Here is a 20,000-nt window from a genome sequence, read left to right on the forward strand (position 1 = left end):
GAAATGGGCCCTGGTACTAGATTAGTTAGGTTAGGTTTAGGATTTGATTAGATTAGGATAGGTCTGGGTCTGAAATGGGACCTGGTACTAGATTAGTTAGGTTAGGTTTAGGATTTGATTAGTTTAGGATAGGTCTGGGTCTGAAATGGGCCCTGGTACTAGATTAGTTAGGTTAGGTTTAGGATTTGATTAGATTGGGATAGGTTTGGGTCTGAAATTGGCCCTGGTACTAGATTAGTAATTAGATTCTAATTATAACTGTAATTGACTTTGCTAATACAGTTGAATATTGTACGTACATTTGAATTGTGTGTTGTATGTTTTATGTTGTTGTTGATCTGAATGTTGGTTACTGTCAACTATTGACAATATAAAACAAAATGTTTGGAAAAAAGGTAAGAAAGTAAGAAAGTAGACCTTGATATGAAGTTGGAGACACCGGACGTTGCAGGCAGCCCTGCTCCGGATCCCTGCGGATGATAAACATCAGAGTCCCGTCCTCGGAGTCCAGATCGGTGGCTTTGAGGATCTTATTGGTGATGACTTTCCATTCCCTGAACTCCACCTCCAGCCCAGTGTTGATCGCCAGGCGAGGGGTCTCGTCGTCGACCGGTATCACCGTGACGATGACCTCCTTCTCTACGACGTGTTTCCCGTCCGTTACTTTCACCGAGAAGTTGTCGTGTCTCGTCTCAGAACCATCGTGCTCGTAGACGATGGTGGAACCGGTTCGGATCTGATCCAAGGTGAACGTCACAACGATAACGGTCCCTGTCGCCAGGTGCTGGACGATCTTCCCGTGTTTTGGAGGAACCACGACCTCGAATTCCAAAACATCGCCCGGAACGTCGAGGTCGACCACATTGAGGATCGGAACGTCGACAGCGAGGCTCATCCCTTCCATGACCACGAACTCTCCCGTGAACACCTGAGGCTCCTCATCATTGTCTGGCAAGATCACAAAGGTCAAAATGCTCATCTCTGATTGGTTGATACCGTCTGAACACTGGATCGTCGTCCTATCCTCGAAGGGTTCCGTTCCTTTATGTATACTCTGAACGTAGACGACATTCCCGAGTCGAACTTCTCGGTAGTGGAACGCCATCACAGCGATTCCCGCTCTGGACTTCTCCGAGCCAGGACTGGCTGAGGTGATCTCTAAGTATCCGAATGTCGGCTGGACCAGGATGGTACAGAGAACAACGTCAACGTCAGTGTCAGAGTCTTCTACTCTGATGTTCTCTACTGTTACCACCTTCTTCTCTCCTTCCGTGACCTTTAACAGATCCCCGACACTGATTATGGGTGGAACGCTGTCAACAGGAAGTATCGACACCTGCACTTTGACCTTCTGAATGACCCTGTTGCCCCCGGAGATCCACGGACCAATCACGGTGAGCGTGAAGGTGTCGTTGTGTTTCCCAGGTCCGACCTCGCCGCTGGTGTGGACATAGGTCACCTGGCCGTCAATGATGTCACGCAGCGTCAGCCTATCAGAGGGCACGCCCTGCACCTGGACGACCCCGAAGCGAGGAGGTTGTTCGATGAGAAAGGTGAGGTCATCAACGTGCATCCTGCCGCTGACCTGGACTTTGTCTCCTGTGATTTGAATCTGTCCGTTCTCGTTTACCTCTATGATTATATGGAGTTCTCGCAGTGTTGGAGGGGCCGTCGGTGGCGTTGCCACGACAGCCGGAGTAACAACGTTGATTCTGATCGTCACGGGAACCTTGTGGTATCCATCGCTAACGTCCACTTTTACGACGTCACTCCCTGGACCGTTACCCCGGTGAATGTACACTACCACACCCCTGTGGATGTCTGCTAGGGTGAAATAGTTCCACACGGACAGATCTACACCAACACATCTCAGAACGCCAAACTTTGGAACCTGGGTCACGATGAACGTGATACTATCAGCACTCGTATCCTGATCTGTAGCATCCAACACATCCTTAGTGAACACATACGTATTCTTTACATTGACGTCGAGGTCGACACCAGTTTTGGTGACTGGGGGTTTGTTGTCCACTGGTTGCAGGTTGATAGTAAAGACTCCATCTACAGAGTGTCCTACTGGATCTTTCACAATAAAGGTGAACTGGACCACTCTAGGTGTGGTTCCCAACTCCAGATCTGGTGGCTTATAGGCTACTTTGAGGTGGTTGACCTGTGCCTGGGTGAACTCAGTGACAACAACATTAGGGTTGTCGGTCAGGACGATATGGCCCAGTGGTGTTGGGTCGTTCTGGTCTGTGTTAGTGGGTGGGATAACGATAATATACCTCAGGTCATCAGAGTCGTCAGAGTCTAGGTCTGTGAACTGTAAACACGTCTTCTGTATCGGAGTGAGTTGGTACTCGTTGACGGTCAGGACTAGAGTGGAACCGGGGAAGGGTTCCGGTGCGAGGTCGTCGACCGGGTGGATTCCGACGAGGAACATGTTGTCGCCTGATTGGTTGGGAGGGACGTTGTCGTCCTGGCAACGGAACGCTAATTGGTCAGTGAAGGTGGAGGTGAGTTGAGGTCCGGTGTGTTGGTAGAACACCCTACCCTCTGTTACGTCTCGTTGGAGCCATTCGGTGACGACGCATTCGTAGATTCGCTCGGCGGTGTTGAATGTCCATCCGGTGAGGTCCACAGGTGGGTGTGATTGTCTGAGAAACACCTAATAATAATACAATGCATTTCATAAAAGAAGAATCACAAAGCTCCAGACAAAATATAATAATGAAGGCAACATACATTAAAGAATCAAGGAACTCACCTGTCCGATGGTCGAGAACGGCGCCACGAGCACAAACTTCACTGTCGAGACTTCAGAATCAACATCCGTCGCACTTAGAACCACCGATGATATCATCTTGGTCTCCTTCCGCGACAGGATCAACCCGGTGTTGACATTGATGACCGGAGCCTCGTCGTCCATGGCGACAATCGTCACTGGGAACAGGAAGTCGACGTGGAGTTGCCCGTCCGTCATGCGGAACAGGATGTTATCGGAGAACGTTTCGGAACCGTCGTGTTCGTAGACAACCAATCCGCTGTCGAGTTGCGCCGGCGTAAAGAACTCCCGTTGCCGCGGTGACCCGAGAGGCGACCCGAGGACTGTCAGGACGCCGTGTTTACATCCTCGGAGGACGGTGATCCTGACGTCTGACAGGTTGTCTTCGTCGCTGATTCGGAGGTTATGGTTGGACGACAGCGGTCTGGACTGGCCCTTAAACAGCATCTGGGAAGGACAGAGCGAGAGAGAAAAAGGTTGATAATGCCAGAGGCCTCATAAGACATTATGTACCTTTGGAAAGTGTTCAGACCCCTTGACTTTTTCCACATTTTGTGATGTTACAGCCTTTGTTACTTTACAGCCTTATTCTAAAAATGTATGAATTTGTTTTTTCCCCTCATCAATCTAAACACAATACTCCATAATGACAAAGCAAAAACATTTATTGTTATATTTTTGCTCATTTATAAAAGCTTGGCACACCTGTATTTGGGGAGTTTCTCCCATTCTTCTCTGCAGATCCTCTCAAGCTCTGTCAGGTTGAATGGGGAGCGTTGATGCACAGGTCCCTCCAGAGATGTTTGATCGAGTTAAAGTCCGAGCTCTGGCTGGGCCACTCAAGGACATTCAGAGACTTGTCCCGAAGCCACTCCGCGTTGTCTTGGCTGTAGGGATGGTGCCAGGTTTCCTCCAGACGTGACTCTTGGCATTCAGGCCAAAGAGTTCAATCTTGGTTTCATCAGACCAGAGAATCTTGTTTCTCATCATCTCAGAGTCTTTTAGGTGCCTTTTGGCAAACACCAAGCTGGCTGTCATGTGCCTTTTACTGAGGAGTGGCTTCCATCTGGCCACTCTACCATAAATGCCTGATTGGTGGAGTGCTGCAGAGATGATTGTTCTTCTAGAAGGTTCTACCATCTCCACAAAGGAACTCTAGAGCTCTGTCAGAGTGACCATCGGGGTCTTGGTCACCTCCCTGACAAAGGCCTTTCTCCCCCGATTGCTCAGTTTGGCCCGGCGGCCAGCTCTAGGAAGAGTCTTGGTGGTTCCAAACATCTTCCATTTAAGAATGATTTAGGCCACTGTGTTCTTGGGGACCTTCAATGCTGCAGAAATATTTTGTCACCCTTCCTCAGATCTGTGTCTCAACACAATCCTGTCTTGGAGCTCTACGGACAATTCCTTCCACCTCATGGCTTGGTTTTTGCTCTGACATGCAGTGTCAACTGTGTGACTTATAAAGACAGGTGTGTGCCTTTCCAAATCATGTCCAATCAATTGAATTTACCACATGCTGACTCCAATCAAGTTGTAGAAACATCTCAAATATGATCAATGAAAACAGGATGAACCTGAGTTCAATTTTGAGTCTCATAGCAAAGGTTCTGAATACTTTTGTAAATAAGGTATTTTCACGTGTATTTTTCATACATTGATACATTATGGGGGTATTGTTTTATACATTGATACATTATGGGGGTATTGTTTTATACATTGATACATTATGGGGGTATTGTTTTATACATTGATACATTATGGGGGTATTGTTTTATACATTGATACATTATGGGGGTATTGTTTTATACATTGATACATTATGGGGGTATTGTTTTATACATTGATACATTATGGGGGTATTGTTTTATACATTGATACATTATGGGGTATTGTTTCATACATTGATACATTATGGGGGTATTGTTTTATACATTGATACATTATGGGGGTATTGTTTTATACATTGATACATTATGGGGGTATTGTTTTATACATTGATACATTATGGGGGTATTGTTTTATACATTGATACATTATGGGGGTATTGTTTTATACATTGATACATTATGGGGGTATTGTTTTATACATTGATACATTATGGGGTATTGTTTTATACATTGATACATTATGGGGGTATTGTTTTATACATTGATACATTATGGGGGTATTGTTTTATACATTGATACATTATGGGGTATTGTTTTATACATTGATACATTATGGGGGTATTGTTTTATACATTGATACATTATGGGGGTATTGTTTTATACATTGATACATTATGGGGGTATTGTTTTATACATTGATACATTATGGGGGTATTGTTTTATACATTGATACATTATGGGGGTATTGTTTTATACATTGATACATTATGGGGGTATTGTTTTATACATTGATACATTATGGGGGTATTGTTTTATACATTGATACATTATGGGGGTATTGTTTTATACATTGATACATTATGGGGGTATTGTTTTATACATTGATACATTATGGGGGTATTGTTTTATACATTGATACATTATGGGGGTATTGTTTTATACATTGATACATTATGGGGGTATTGTTTTATACATTGATACATTATGGGGTATTGTTTTATACATTGATACATTATGGGGTATTGTTTTATACATTGATACATTATGGGGGTATTGTTTTATACATTGATACATTATGGGGGTATTGTTTTATACATTGATACATTATGGGGGTATTGTTTTATACATTGATACATTATGGGGGTATTGTTTTATACATTGATACATTATGGGGGTATTGTTTTATACATTGATACATTATGGGGGTATTGTTTTATACATTGATACATTATGGGGGTATTGTTTTATACATTGATACATTATGGGGGTATTGTTTTTATACATTGATCATTATGGGGGTTTTATACATTGATACATTGATACATTATGGGGGTATTGTTTTATACATTGATACATTATGGGGGTATTGTTTTATACATTGATACATTATGGGGGTATTGTTTTATACATTGATACATTATGGGGGTATTGTTTTATACATTGATACATTATGGGGGTATTGTTTTATACATTGATACATTATGGGGGTATTGTTTTATACATTGATACATTATGGGGGTATTGTTTTATACATTGATACATTATGGGGGTATTGTTTTATACATTGATACATTATGGGGGTATTGTTTTATACATTGATACATTATGGGGGTATTGTTTTATACATTGATACATTATGGGGTATTGTTTTATACATTGATACATTATGGGGGTATTGTTTTATACATTGATACATTATGGGGGTATTGTTTTATACATTGATACATTATGGGGGTATTGTTTTATACATTGATACATTATGGGGTATTGTTTTATACATTGATACATTATGGGGTATTGTTTTATACATTGATACATTATGGGGGTATTGTTTTATACATTGACATTACATTATGGGGTATTGTTTTATACATTGATACATTATGGGGGTATTGTTTTATACATTGATACATTATGGGGGTATTGTTTTATACATTGATACATTATGGGGGTATTGTTTTATACATTGATACATTATGGGGGTATTGTTTTATACATTGATACATTATGGGGTATTGTTTTATACATTATGATACATTGATTATGGGGGTATTGTTTTATACATTGATACATTATGGGGGTATTGTTTTATACATTGATACATTATGGGGGTATTGTTTTATACATTGATACATTATGGGGGTATTGTTTTATACATTGATACATTATGGGGGTATTGTTTTATACATTGATACATTATGGGGGTATTGTTTTATACATTGATACATTATGGGGGTATTGTTTTATACATTGATACATTATGGGGGTATTGTTTTATACATTGATACATTATGGGGGTATTGTTTTATACATTGATACATTATGGGGGTATTGTTTTATACATTGATACATTATGGGGGTATTGTTTTATACATTGATACATTATGGGGGTATTGTTTTATACATTGATACATTATGGGGGTATTGTTTTATACATTGATACATTATGGGGGTATTGTTTTATACATTGATACATTATGGGGGTATTGTTTTATACATTGATACATTATGGGGGTATTGTTTTATACATTGATACATTATGGGGGTATTGTTTTATACATTGATACATTATGGGGGTATTGTTTTATTATGGGGGTATTGATACATTATGGGGGTATTGTGATTCATTATACATTGTTTTATACATTATGGGGGTATTGTTTTATACATTGATACATTATGGGGGTATTGTTTTATACATTGATACATTATGGGGGTATTGTTTCTATACATTGATACATTATGGGGTATTGTTCATTATACATTGATACATTATGGGGGTATTGTTTGTCATACATTGATACATTATGGGGGTATTGTTTTATACATTGATACATTATGGGGGTATTGTTTTATACATTGATACATTATGGGGGTATTGTTTTATACATTGATACATTATGGGGGTATTGTTTTATACATTGATACATTATGGGGGTATTGTTTTATACATTGATACATTATGGGGGTATTGTTTTATACATTGATACATTATGGGGGTATTGTTTTATACATTGATACATTATGGGGGTATTGTTTTATACATTGATACATTATGGGGGTATTGTTTTATACATTGATACATTATGGGGGTATTGTTTTATACATTGATACATTATGGGGGTATTGTTTTATACATTGATACATTATGGGGGTATTGTTTTATACATTGATACATTATGGGGGTATTGTTTTATACATTGATACATTATGGGGGTATTGTTTTATACATTGATACATTATGGGGGTATTGTTTTATACATTGATACATTATGGGGGTATTGTTTTATACATTGATACATTATGGGGTATTGTTTTATACATTGATACATTATGGGGGTATTGTTTTATACATTGATACATTATGGGGGTATTGTTTTATACATTGATACATTATGGGGGTATTGTTTTATACATTGATACATTATGGGGGTATTGTGATGTCATTATGGGGGTATTGTGATGTCATTATGGGGGTATTGTGATGTCATTATGGGGGTATTGTGATGTCATTATGGGGGTATTGTGATGTCATTATGGGGGTATTGTTTTATACATTGATACATTATGGGGGTATTGTTTTATACATTGATACATTATGGGGTATTGTGATGTCATTATGGGGTATTGTGATGTCATTATGGGGGTATTGTGATGTCATTATGGGGGTATTGTGATGTCATTATGGGGGTATTGTGATGTCATTATGGGGGTATTGTGATGTCATTATGGGGGTATTGTGATGTCATTATGGGGGTATTGTGATGTCATTATGGGGGTATTGTGTGTCATTATGGGGTATTGTGATGTCATTATGGGGGTATTGTGATGTCATTATGGGGGTATTGTGATGTCATTATGGGGGTATTGTGATGTCATTATGGGGGTATTGTTATGGGGGTATTGTGATGTCATTATGGGGGTATTGTGATGTCATTATTGATGTCATTATGGGGGTATTGTGATGTCATTATGGGGGTATTGTGATGTCATTATGGGGGTATTGTGATGTCATTATGGGGTATTGCGATGTCATTATGGGGGTATTGTGATGACATTATGGGGGTATTGTGATGTCATTATGGGGGTATTGTGATGTCATTATGGGGGTATTGTGATGTCATTATGGGGGTATTGTGATGTCATTATGGGGTATTGCGATGTCATTATGGGGGTATTGTGATGTCATTATGGGGGTATTGTGATGTCATTATGGGGGTATTGCGATGTCATTATGGGGGTATTGTGATGTCATTATGGGGGTATTGCGATGTCATTATGGGGGTATTGTGATGTCATTATGGGGGTATTGTGATGTCATTATGGGGGTATTGTGATGTCATTATGGGGGTATTGTGATGTCATTATGGGGGTATTGTGATGTCATTATGGGGGTATTGTGATGTCATTATGGGGTATTGCGATGTCATTATGGGGGTATTGTGATGACATTATGGGGGTATTGTGATGTCATTATGGGGGTATTGTGATGTCATTATGGGGTATTGTGATGTCATTATGGGGGTATTGTGATGTCATTATGGGGGTATTGTGATGTCATTATGGGGGTATTGTGATGTCATTATGGGGGTATTGTTTGTTGATTGCTGAATATTTGTATTTATTTAATCCGTTTTAGAATAACGCTGTAACGTAACACAACGTGGAAAAAGTCAAGGGGTCTGAACTCTTTCCGGACAATTTGATGGCGCATGTGTGTGTGTGTGTGTGTGTGTGTGTGTGTGTGTGTGTGTGTGTGTGTGTGTGTGTGTGTGTGTGTGTGTGTGTGTGTGTGTGTGTGTGTGTGTATGTGTGTGTGTGTGTGTGTGTGTGTGTGTGTGTGTGTGTGTGTGTGTGTGTGTGTGTGTGTGTGTGTGTGTGTGTGTGTGTGTGTGTGTGTGTGTGTGTGTGTGTGTGTGTGTGTGTGTGTGTGTGCATGCGTTGTGTGTACCTGTCCAGTATTGATGGTGACTACAGGAGCCAGTGTGTTCATGGGTTTGACTACTATCATGAAGGAGAACCGTTCTGAAGCGCCCCCGTCTGAATCCACCACCTCCATCTCTACATGGACGATCCTCTCAGAGGGACGACCAGAATCCTGGGGCAACAATTACTTTATTTATACTATGTTCTTACCTATTCACCTTATTCATATTTGACACATTTGAAATACTTTGGTCACTCCAAAGATACGTCATAAATAATGTAATTGGGAAAATTAACATAATATGCAAATACTCAAAGACTCGCCTCTGCTGGAGGTCTGTAGGCGATCTTCAGGTCTTTGACGTCCCGCTGACGGAACGACGCGATTGGCTGGTTCTGGTCGTCCGTGCTGATGATGTCACCTTGGTCTGGAGCCAATGGAGTGAGGATGTTGAAGATGAGGTCATCAGAGGCGGACTCTGCGTCTTCCGCTGCCAACACGTCACTGGTGATGGCCGTCATCACAAACTGGTCCACCTACGTAAGTGAATAAACGTTTTTTTTTTTTTTAAATACATAAATAAATATTTTGATCAGAATAGGATGTTGCGTCGTTGTATTTTACACGTGTAAAGTTGTCTTGTTGTTGGGTGATTGTGATACGGTGTTAATCACTGAATAAAAAAATAGACCGATCAATCACTCAATCCGTCCATCAATCAATGAATCAATAATATGTGTACCTCCATCATCATCATGGTGAGAAAGCTGGGTCTGGGAGGGCTGTTGGTGATACCCTCTCGGATCCTGAATAGAATACATCACACATACATCACACAAGATGACCCCAGAGATGACCCCAGAGACGACCCCAGAGATGACCCCAGAGATGACCCCAGAGATGACCCCAGAAGGTCACATATGGTAACACATGTATGAAAGCATTTAAGTGAACCCAGAGATGACCCCAGAGATGACCCCAGAGATGACCCCAGAAGTGACCCCAGAGGGTCACATATGGTAACACATGTATGAAAGCATTTAAGTGACCCCAGAGATGACCCCAGAAGTGACCCCAGAGACGACCCCAGAAGTGACCCCAGAGATGACCCCAGAAGTGACCCCAGAGATGACCCCAGAAGTGACCCCAGAGGGTCACATATGGTAACACATGTATGAAAGCATTTAAGTGAACCCAGAGATGACCCCAGAAGTGACCCCAGAGATGACCCCAGAGATGACCCCAGAGGGTCACATATGGTAACACATGTATGAAAGCATTTGAGTGACCCCAGAGATAACCCCAGAGACGACCCCAGAGATGACCCCAGAGGTCATGTATGAAAGCATTTGTTAAAACACTTCCGTCCAAAGGGCTCCTCGACGGAAAACCAGATACAGTGGGGCAAAACCAGATACAGTGGGGCAAAACCAGATACAGTGGGGCAAAACCAGATACAGTGGGGCAAAACCAGATACAGTGGGGCAAAACCAGATACAGTGGGGCAAAACTGTAGAATCTAATGACAAAGGACTGGACTATTCTCTACATAACACCCTGTTCTCTACGTAGTACCCTATTCTCTACAAAGTACCATATTCTCTATAAAATATCATATTCTCTACATAGTACCCTATTCTCTACATAATATCCTATTCTCTACATAGTACCCTATTCTCTATAAAATATCATATTCTCTACATAGTACCCTATTCTCTACATAGTACCATATTCTCTACATAGCACCCTGTTCTCTACGTAGTACCCTATTCTCTACATAGTACCCTGTTCTCTACGTAGTACCATATCCTCTACATAGCACCCTGTTCTCTACATAGTACCCTATTCTCTATAAAATATAATATTCTCTACATAGCACCCTATTCTCTATAAAATATCATATTCTCTACATAGTACCCTATTCTCTACATAACACCCTGTTCTCTACATTGTACCATATTCTCTACATATTACCCTGTTCTCTACATAGCACCCTGTTCTCAACATAGTACCCTATTCTCTACATAGTACCCTATTCTCCACATAACACCCTGTTCTCTACATAGCACCCTATTCTCTATAAAATATCATATTCTCTACATAGTACCCTATTCTCTACATTGTACCATATTCTCTACATAGTACTCTATTCTCTACATTGTACCATATTCTCTACATAGTACCCTATTCTCTATAAAATATCATATTCTCTACATAACACCCTATTCTCTACATTGTACCATATTCTCTACATAGTACCCTATTCTCTATAAAATATCATATTCTCTACATTGTACCATATTCTCTACATAGTACCCTATTCTCTACATAGTACCCTATTCTCTACATAGTACCCTATTCTCTACATAGTACCCTATTCTCTATAAAATATCATATTCTCTACATAACACCCTATTCTGTACATAGTACCCTGTTCTCTACATAGTACCCTATTCTCTACATAGCACCCTGTTCTCTACATAGCACCCTATTCTCTATAAAATATCATATTCTCTACATAACACCCTATTCTCTACATTGTACCATATTCTCTACATAGTACCCTGTTCTCTACATAGCACCCTGTTCTCTACATAGTACCCTATTCTCTACATAGTACCATATTCTCTACATAGTACCCTATTCTCTACATAGTACCCTGTTCTCTACATAGCACCCTGTTCTCTACATAGTACCCTATTCTCTACATAGTACCATATTCTCCACATAACACCCTGTTCTCTACATAGCACCCTATTCTCTATAACATATCATATTCTCTACATAGTACCCTATTCTCTACATTGTACCATATTCTCTACATAGTACCCTATTCTCTATAAAATATCATATTCTCTACATAGTACCCTGTTCTCTACACAGTACCCTCTTCTCTACATAGTACCCTATTCTCTACATAGTACCCTATTCTCTATAAAATATCATATTCTCTACATAACACCCTATTCTCTACATTGTACCATATTCTCTACATAGTACCCTATTTTCTACATAGTACCCTATTCTCTACATAGTACCCTATTCTCTACATAGTACCCTATTCTCTACATAGTACCCTATTCTCTATAAAATATCATATTCTCTACATAACACCATATTCTGTACATAGTACCCTGTTCTCTACATAGTACCCTATTCTCTACATAGCACCCTGTTCTCTACATAGCACCCTATTCTCTATAAAATATCATATTCTCTACATAGTACCCTATTCTCTACATAGTACCCTATTCTCCACATAGTACCCTATTCTCCACATAACACCATATTCTCTACATAGTACCCTATTCTCTATAAAATATAATATTCTCTACATAGTACCCTATTCTCTATAAAATATCATATTCTCTACATAGCACCCTATTCTCTACATAACACCCTGTTCTCTACATTGTACCCTATTCTCTACATAGTACCCTATTCTCTACATAGTACCCTATTCTCTACATAGTACCCTATTCTCTACATAGCACCCTATTCTCTACATAACACCCTGTTCTCTACATTGTACCCTATTCTCTACATAGTACCCTATTCTCTACATAGTACCCTATTCTCTACATAGCACCATATTCTCTACATAGTACCCTATTCTCTATATAGTACCCAAAGCCAAAGTTAGAAAACATAAACAATGCAAACCTGACTGTGATGAGGAAGTACTCCTGCTGTGTGGCCCTCCCGTGTTGGTCTAGTAACTCTGCTAGCATGGGGATGTAGTCGATATAAGGTGAGTCAGAGGTAGGGGTGAGTTTATAACGAACACCCATGTTGACGAAAGCATGGCAGTCCGTCGGTTGACCGTTGGTGACGTAATTCAAAAGAGTTCCGTGTCTGGGGAAACCGCCCGTTCCGATCAACAAGGTGAGTTTACACCGCGACGCGGAACCGGAGGAACCGGCGGAACCGAAACCGGACCCGCTGAATGGAATAACCAAGCTCTGACCATTGATGGCGCTAGAGATCCTGTCCAGCTCGCTCACGATCAGCGGAGTGTTCGTGGTCACGACCTCTCGACCGTTCGCGGTCGCCTCGACCTCTAAGGTCAGCGGTATAACCAGCGTGTCCGTCTGCGTGTCATACCTCACCTGTAACCTCACCGTATCCCTGGTAATGACCTTTGACCCGAAATGCACGTACTTCACCTGGCCTTTCTCGAACGCGCACGGGAACTTCTTTGGGGTGAGTGTTCCCGGTATGACAGCGCGGTCGAAGACCGTGACGTAACAGGAGTCGCCTGGAAGGACTCTGGTCACCAGGTCACAGAGAGGATCCAGGTAGGCCCAACTCCCCCGGGGGACCTTCAGCCCTCTGTTGCCCAGGATGATGGACCCTGGCTGGGGTCGGGGGCGATGGTGGTACTGGTGCCAGTTGGTCCCTTCTACAGACGGACAACAGAGATCCAGAATGAGAGAGATACAGAGGTATATCAGAGGTTGCCGTTTCTGTGTGGCCGGTGTTGTTTGGTGTCGGTGTCGACGTCCAGGGCTGGACTCAGGATCCAGCTCTTCTCCTGCCGTTGTTGTAGCCATAGTGTTCGCTTTCTCTCTGTCTGTCAGGACTGTGGCTGCTGGAGGCCCTTTATATACCGAGACCCTCCTCTGAGACCCTGCTCTGCCTCCCTTTCCCAAACCCACTCCTCATATCTCTCTCTTTTACAGACCCTTCTCTCTCCCTGCAACCCTCTCTCCATGCAGACTTTTTTCTCACACCCCTCCCTCACTCTACAAACATTTACCGAGGGGGGCAGAAGGCACTCCAAAGTCACTCCCACCAAACTGAGTAAAACCCCCTGAGAACAAATACCTCTCCACACATTACCACTCCACACGTTACTCTCCACACATTACCTCTCCACACATTACCTCTCCACACATTACCTCTCCACAGATTACCTCTCCACAGATTACCTCTCCACAGATTACCTCTCCACAGATTACCTCTCCACACATTACCTCTCCACACATTACTCTCCACTCATTACCTCTCCACAGATGACCTCTCCACACATTACCTCTCCACACATTACCTCTCCACACATTACTCTCCACACATTACCTCTCCACACATTGCTCTCCACACATGACCTCTCCACACATTACCTCTCCACGCATTACCTCTCCACACATTACCTCTCCAGACATTACCTCTCCACAGATTACCTCTCCACACATGATCTCTCCACACATTACCTCTCCACACATTACTCTCCACACATTACCTCTCCACACATTACCTCTCCACAGATTACCTCTCCACACGTTACCTCTCCACTCATGACCTCTCCACAGATTACCTCTCCACACATTACCTCCCCACAGATTACCTCTAGACACATTACCTCTCCACACATGACCTCTAGACACATGACCTCTCCACACATTACTCTCCACACATTACTCTCCACACATTACCTCTCCACACATTACTCTCCACACATTAGTGATTTCCGGCGCCGACAGAGATGGCCGCCTCGCTTCGCGTTCCTAGGAAACTATGCAGTTTTTTGTTTTTTTACGTGTTATTTCTTACATTAGTACCCCAGGTCATCTTAGGTTTCATTACATACAGTCGAGAAGAAGTACTGAATATAAGATCAGCGTCAACTCACCATCAGTACGACCAAGAATATGTTTTCCGCGACGCGGATCCTGTGTTCTGCCTTACAAACAGGACAACGGAATGGATCGCATGCAGCGACCCAAGAAAACGACTCCGAAAAAGAGGGAAACGTAGCGGTCTTCTGGTCAGACTCCGGACAAGGGCACATCGCGCACCACTCCCCAGCATTCTTCTTGCCAATGTCCAGTCTCTTGACAACAACGTTGATGAAATCCGAGCAAGGGTAGCATTCCAGAGGGACATCAGAGACTGCAATGTTCTCTGCTTCACGGAAACATGGCTTACTGGGAAGACGCTATCCGATGCGGTGCAGCCAACGGGTTTCTCCACGCATCGCGCCGACAGAAACAAACATCTTTCTGGTAAGAAGAGCGGCGGGGGCGTATGCCTCATGACTAACGAGACATGGTGTGATGAAGGAAACATACAGGAACTCAAATCCTTCTGTTCACCTGATTTAGAATTCCTCACAATCAAATGTAGACCGCATTATCTTCCAAGAGAATTCTCTTCGATTATAATCACAGCCGTATATATCCCCCAAGCAGACACATCGATGGCTCTGAACGAACTTTATTTAACTCTTTGCAAACTGGAAACCATTTATCCGGAGGCTGCATTCATTGTAGCTGGGGATTTTAACAAAGCTAATCTGAAAACAAGACTCCCTAAATTTTATCAGCATATCGATTGCGCAACCAGGGGTGGTAAAACCTTGGATCATTGTTACTCTAACTTCCGCGACGCATATAAGGCCCTGCCCCGCCCCCTTTCGGAAAAGCTGACCACGACTCCATTTTGTTGATCCCTGCCTACAGGCAGAAACTTAAACAAGAGGCTCCCACGCTGAGGTCTGTCCAACGCTGGTCAGACCAAGCTGACTCCACACTCCAAGACTGCTTCCATCACGTGGACTGGGACATGTTTCGTATTGCGTCAGATGAAAATATTGACGTGCGAGTTTCATTAGAACGTGCGTCGAAGATGTCGTTCCCATAGCAACGATAAAAACATTCCCAAACCAGAAACCGTGGATTGATGGCAGCATTCGCGTGAAACTGAAAGCGAACCACTGCTTTTAATCAGGGCAAGGTGTCTGGTAACATGTCCGAATATAAACAATGCAGCTATTCCCTCCGCAAGGCTATTAAACAAGCTAAGCGTCAGTACAGAGACAAAGTGGAATCTCAATTCAATGGCTCAGACACAAGAGGCATGTGGCAGGGTCTACAGTCAATCACGGACTACAAGAAGAAACCCAGCCCAGTCACGGACCAGGATGTCTTGCTCCCAGGCAGACTAAATAACTTTTTGCCCGCTTTGAGGACAATACAGTGCCACTGACACGGCCTGCAACGAAAACATGCGGTCTCTCCTTCACTGCAGCCGAGGTGAGTAAGACATTTAAACGTGTTAACCCTCGCAAGGCTGCAGGCCCAGACGGCATCCCCAGCCGCGCCCTCAGAGCATGCGCAGACCAGCTGGCCGGTGTGTTTACGGACATATTCAATCAATCCCTATACCAGTCTGCTGTTTCCACATGCTTCAAGAGGGCCACCATTGTTCCTGTTCCCAAGAAAGCTAAGGTAACTGAGCTAAACGACTACCGCCCCGTAGCACTCACTTCCGTCATCATGAAGTGCTTTGAGAGACTAGTCAAGGACCATATCACCTCCACCCTACCTGACACCCTAGACCCACTCCAATTTGCTTACCGCCCAAATAGGTCCAAAGACGATGCAATCTCAACCACACTGCACACTGCCCTAACCCACCTGGACAAGAGGAATACCTATGTGAGAATGCTGTTCATCGACTACAGCTCGGCATTCAACACCATAGTACCCTCCAAGCTCGTCATCAAGCTCGAGACCCTGGGTCTCGACCCCACCCTGTGCAACTGGGTACTGGACTTCCTGACGGGCCGCCCCCAGGTGGTGAGGGTAGGCAACAACATCTCCTCCCCGCTGATCCTCAACACGGGGGCCCCACAAGGGTGCGTTCTGAGCCCTCTCCTGTACTCCCTGTTCACCCACGACTGCGTGGCCACGCACGCCTCCAACTCAATCATCAAGTTTGCGGACGACACAACAGTGGTAGGCTTGATTACCAACAACGACGAGACGGCCTACAGGGAGGAGGTGAGGGCCCTCGGAGTGTGGTGTCAGGAAAATAACCTCACACTCAACGTCAACAAAACTAAGGAGATGATTGTGGACTTCAGGAAACAGCAGAGGGAACACCCCCCTATCCACATCGATGGAACAGTAGTGGAGAGGGTAGCAAGTTTTAAGTTCCTCGGCATACACATCACAGACAAACTGAATTGGTCCACTCACACTGACAGCGTCGTGAAGAAGGCGCAGCAGCGCCTCTTCAACCTCAGGAGGCTGAAGAAATTCGGCTTGTCACCAAAAGCACTCACAACTTCTACAGATGCACAATCGAGAGCATCCTGGCGGGCTGTATCACCGCCTGGTACGGCAACTGCTCCGCCCTCAACCGTAAGGCTCTCCAGAGGGTAGTGAGGTCTGCACAACGCATCACCGGGGGCAAACTACCTGCCCTCCAGGACACCTACACCACCCGATGTTACAGGAAGGCCATAAAGATCATCAAGGACATCAACCACCCGAACCACTGCCTGTTCACCCCGCTATCATCCAGAAGGCGAGGTCAGTACAGGTGCATCAAAGCTGGGACTGAGAGACTGAAAAATTATTACTCTCCACACATTACTCTCCACACATTACCTCTCCACACATTACTCTCCACACATGACCTCTCCACACATGACCTCTCCACAGATTACCTCTCCCAACCTCTCCACCATTACCTCTCCAATAATCTCACACATTACTCTCCAAATGACTCTCCACACATTACCTCTCCACACATGACCTCTTTAAACAATGCTACACACATCTATATACCTTACTTACCTCTCCACATTATTACCATATGCAACAAATGACCTCTCCACAGATTATTACCCAAACACATTACCTCTCCACAGATTATTACCCAAACACATTACCTCTCACAGATTATTACCCAAACACATTACCTATCCACACATTACCTCTCCACAGATTATTACCCAAACACATTACCTCTCCACATTACCTCTCCACAGATTATTACCGATAACAAATTACCTCTCCACACATTACCTCTCCACAGAATATTACCCAAACACCATTACTCTCCACTCATTACCTCTCCACATATTACTTCCACACATTACCTCTCCACAGATTATTACCCAAACACATTACCTTTCCACAGATTATTACCCAAACACATTACCTCTCCACATATTATCTCTCCGCATTATTACCCAAACACATTACCTCTCCACAGATTAACTCTCCACAGATTATTACCCAAACACATTACCTTCCACAGATTTGATTACCTCAAACACATTACCTCTCCACAGATTACCTCTCCACACATTACCTCTCCACATAATATTACCCAAACACATTACCTCTCCACAGATTATTACCCAAACACATTACCTCTCCACAGATTACCTCTCCACACATTACCTCTCCACAGATTATTACCCATACACATTACCTCTCCACAGATTATTACCCAAACACATTACCTCTCCACACATTACCTCTCCGCAGATTATTACCCAAACACATTACCTCTCCACAGATTATTACCAAAACACATTACCTCTCCACAGATTACCTCTCCACAGATTACCTCTCCACACATTACCTCTCCAAACATTACCTCTCCACACATTACCTCTCCACACATGACCTCTCCACAGATTATCTCTCCACACATTACCTCTCCACACATTACCTCTCCACACATTACCTTACTCTCCACACATGACCTCTCCACAGATTACCTCTCCACACATTACCTCTCCACACATTACCTCTCCACACATTACCTCTCCACACATTACCTCTCCACACATTACCTCTCCACAGATTATTACCCAAACACATTACCTCTCCACAGATTATTACCCAAACACATTACCTCTCCACAGATTATTACCCAAACACATTACCTCTCCACAGATTACCTCTCCACACATGACCTCTCCACAGATTATTACCCAAACACATTACCTCTCCACAGATTATTACCCAAACACATTACCTCTCCACATATTACCTCTCCGCAGATTATTACCCAAACACATTACCTCTCCACAGATTACCTCTCCACAGATTATTACCCATACACATTACCTCTCCACAGATTATTACCCAAACACATTACCTGTCCACACATTACCTCTCCGCAGATTATTACCCAAACACATTACCTCTCCACAGATTATTACCCAAACACATTACCTCTCCACACATTACCTCTCCACACATTACTCTCCACACATTACCTCTCCACACATGACCTCTCCACAGATTACCTCTCCACACATTACCTCTCCACACATTACCTCTCCACACATTACCTCTCCACAGATTATTACCCAAACAAATTACCTCTCCACACATTACCTCTCCACAGAATATTACCCAAACACATTACCTCTCCACAGATTACCTCTCCACACATTACCTCTCCACAGATTATTACCCAAACACATTACCTCTCCACAGATTATTACCCAAACACATTACCTCTCCACAGATTACCTCTCCACAGATTACCTCTCCACAGATTACCTCTCCACACATTACCTCTCCAAACATTACCTCTCCACACATTACCTCTCCACACATGACCTCTCCACACATTACCTCTCCACACATTACCTCTCCACATTATTACATCAAGACACAACGCCTAGAATTCTGTAAAGTATGTTTTATTCCAAAACCAATCACCGTGTGACTTGGCATCATCTCCTGCGATTATTATCATGCGCAAAACATTATTAAAAATGAATAACAAAAAAACAATAAACATTCATTTTTTTTATCTTGAAATACTACAAAAAAACATACGGAATGAAAAACGTAAAAAATATATAAAAAAATAGGGAAGTAAAAGTTAATTGAAGCTTTTTACATTAATCTCTAAATCAACCACA

At 42.8% G+C, this 20,000-nt stretch overlaps 2 protein-coding genes across 3 annotated transcripts in view; both read right to left on the reverse strand.

The window, feature by feature from the left end:
• Window positions 1-20,000, reverse strand: part of LOC115133682 (FRAS1-related extracellular matrix protein 2-like) — an 82,936-nt gene that overhangs the window by 62,812 nt on the left and 124 nt on the right. Inside the window, exons 2-7 of the mRNA XM_065021163.1 lie at window positions 12,983-13,721; window positions 10,062-10,125; window positions 9,643-9,855; window positions 9,344-9,490; window positions 2,768-3,232; window positions 445-2,668 (exon numbers count right to left, since the gene is read on the reverse strand). Coding sequence (XP_064877235.1) covers window positions 445-2,668; window positions 2,768-3,232; window positions 9,344-9,490; window positions 9,643-9,855; window positions 10,062-10,125; window positions 12,983-13,721 — 3,852 coding nt within the window. The remainder of the gene's footprint in view (window positions 1-444; window positions 2,669-2,767; window positions 3,233-9,343; window positions 9,491-9,642; window positions 9,856-10,061; window positions 10,126-12,982; window positions 13,722-20,000) is intronic.
• LOC115126976 (uncharacterized) overlaps window positions 19,760-20,000 on the reverse strand; it is a 9,890-nt gene continuing 9,649 nt past the window's right edge. For both annotated transcript variants that reach the window (XM_065022020.1, XM_065022021.1), the window contains exon 6: window positions 19,760-20,000. This exon is cut by the window's right edge and continues 309 nt beyond it. The gene's annotated coding sequence lies outside the window, so the exon portion shown is untranslated.

This window comes from Oncorhynchus nerka, linkage group LG8 (genome assembly GCF_034236695.1).
Source record: "Oncorhynchus nerka isolate Pitt River linkage group LG8, Oner_Uvic_2.0, whole genome shotgun sequence".
Taxonomy (NCBI): domain Eukaryota; kingdom Metazoa; phylum Chordata; class Actinopteri; order Salmoniformes; family Salmonidae; genus Oncorhynchus; species Oncorhynchus nerka.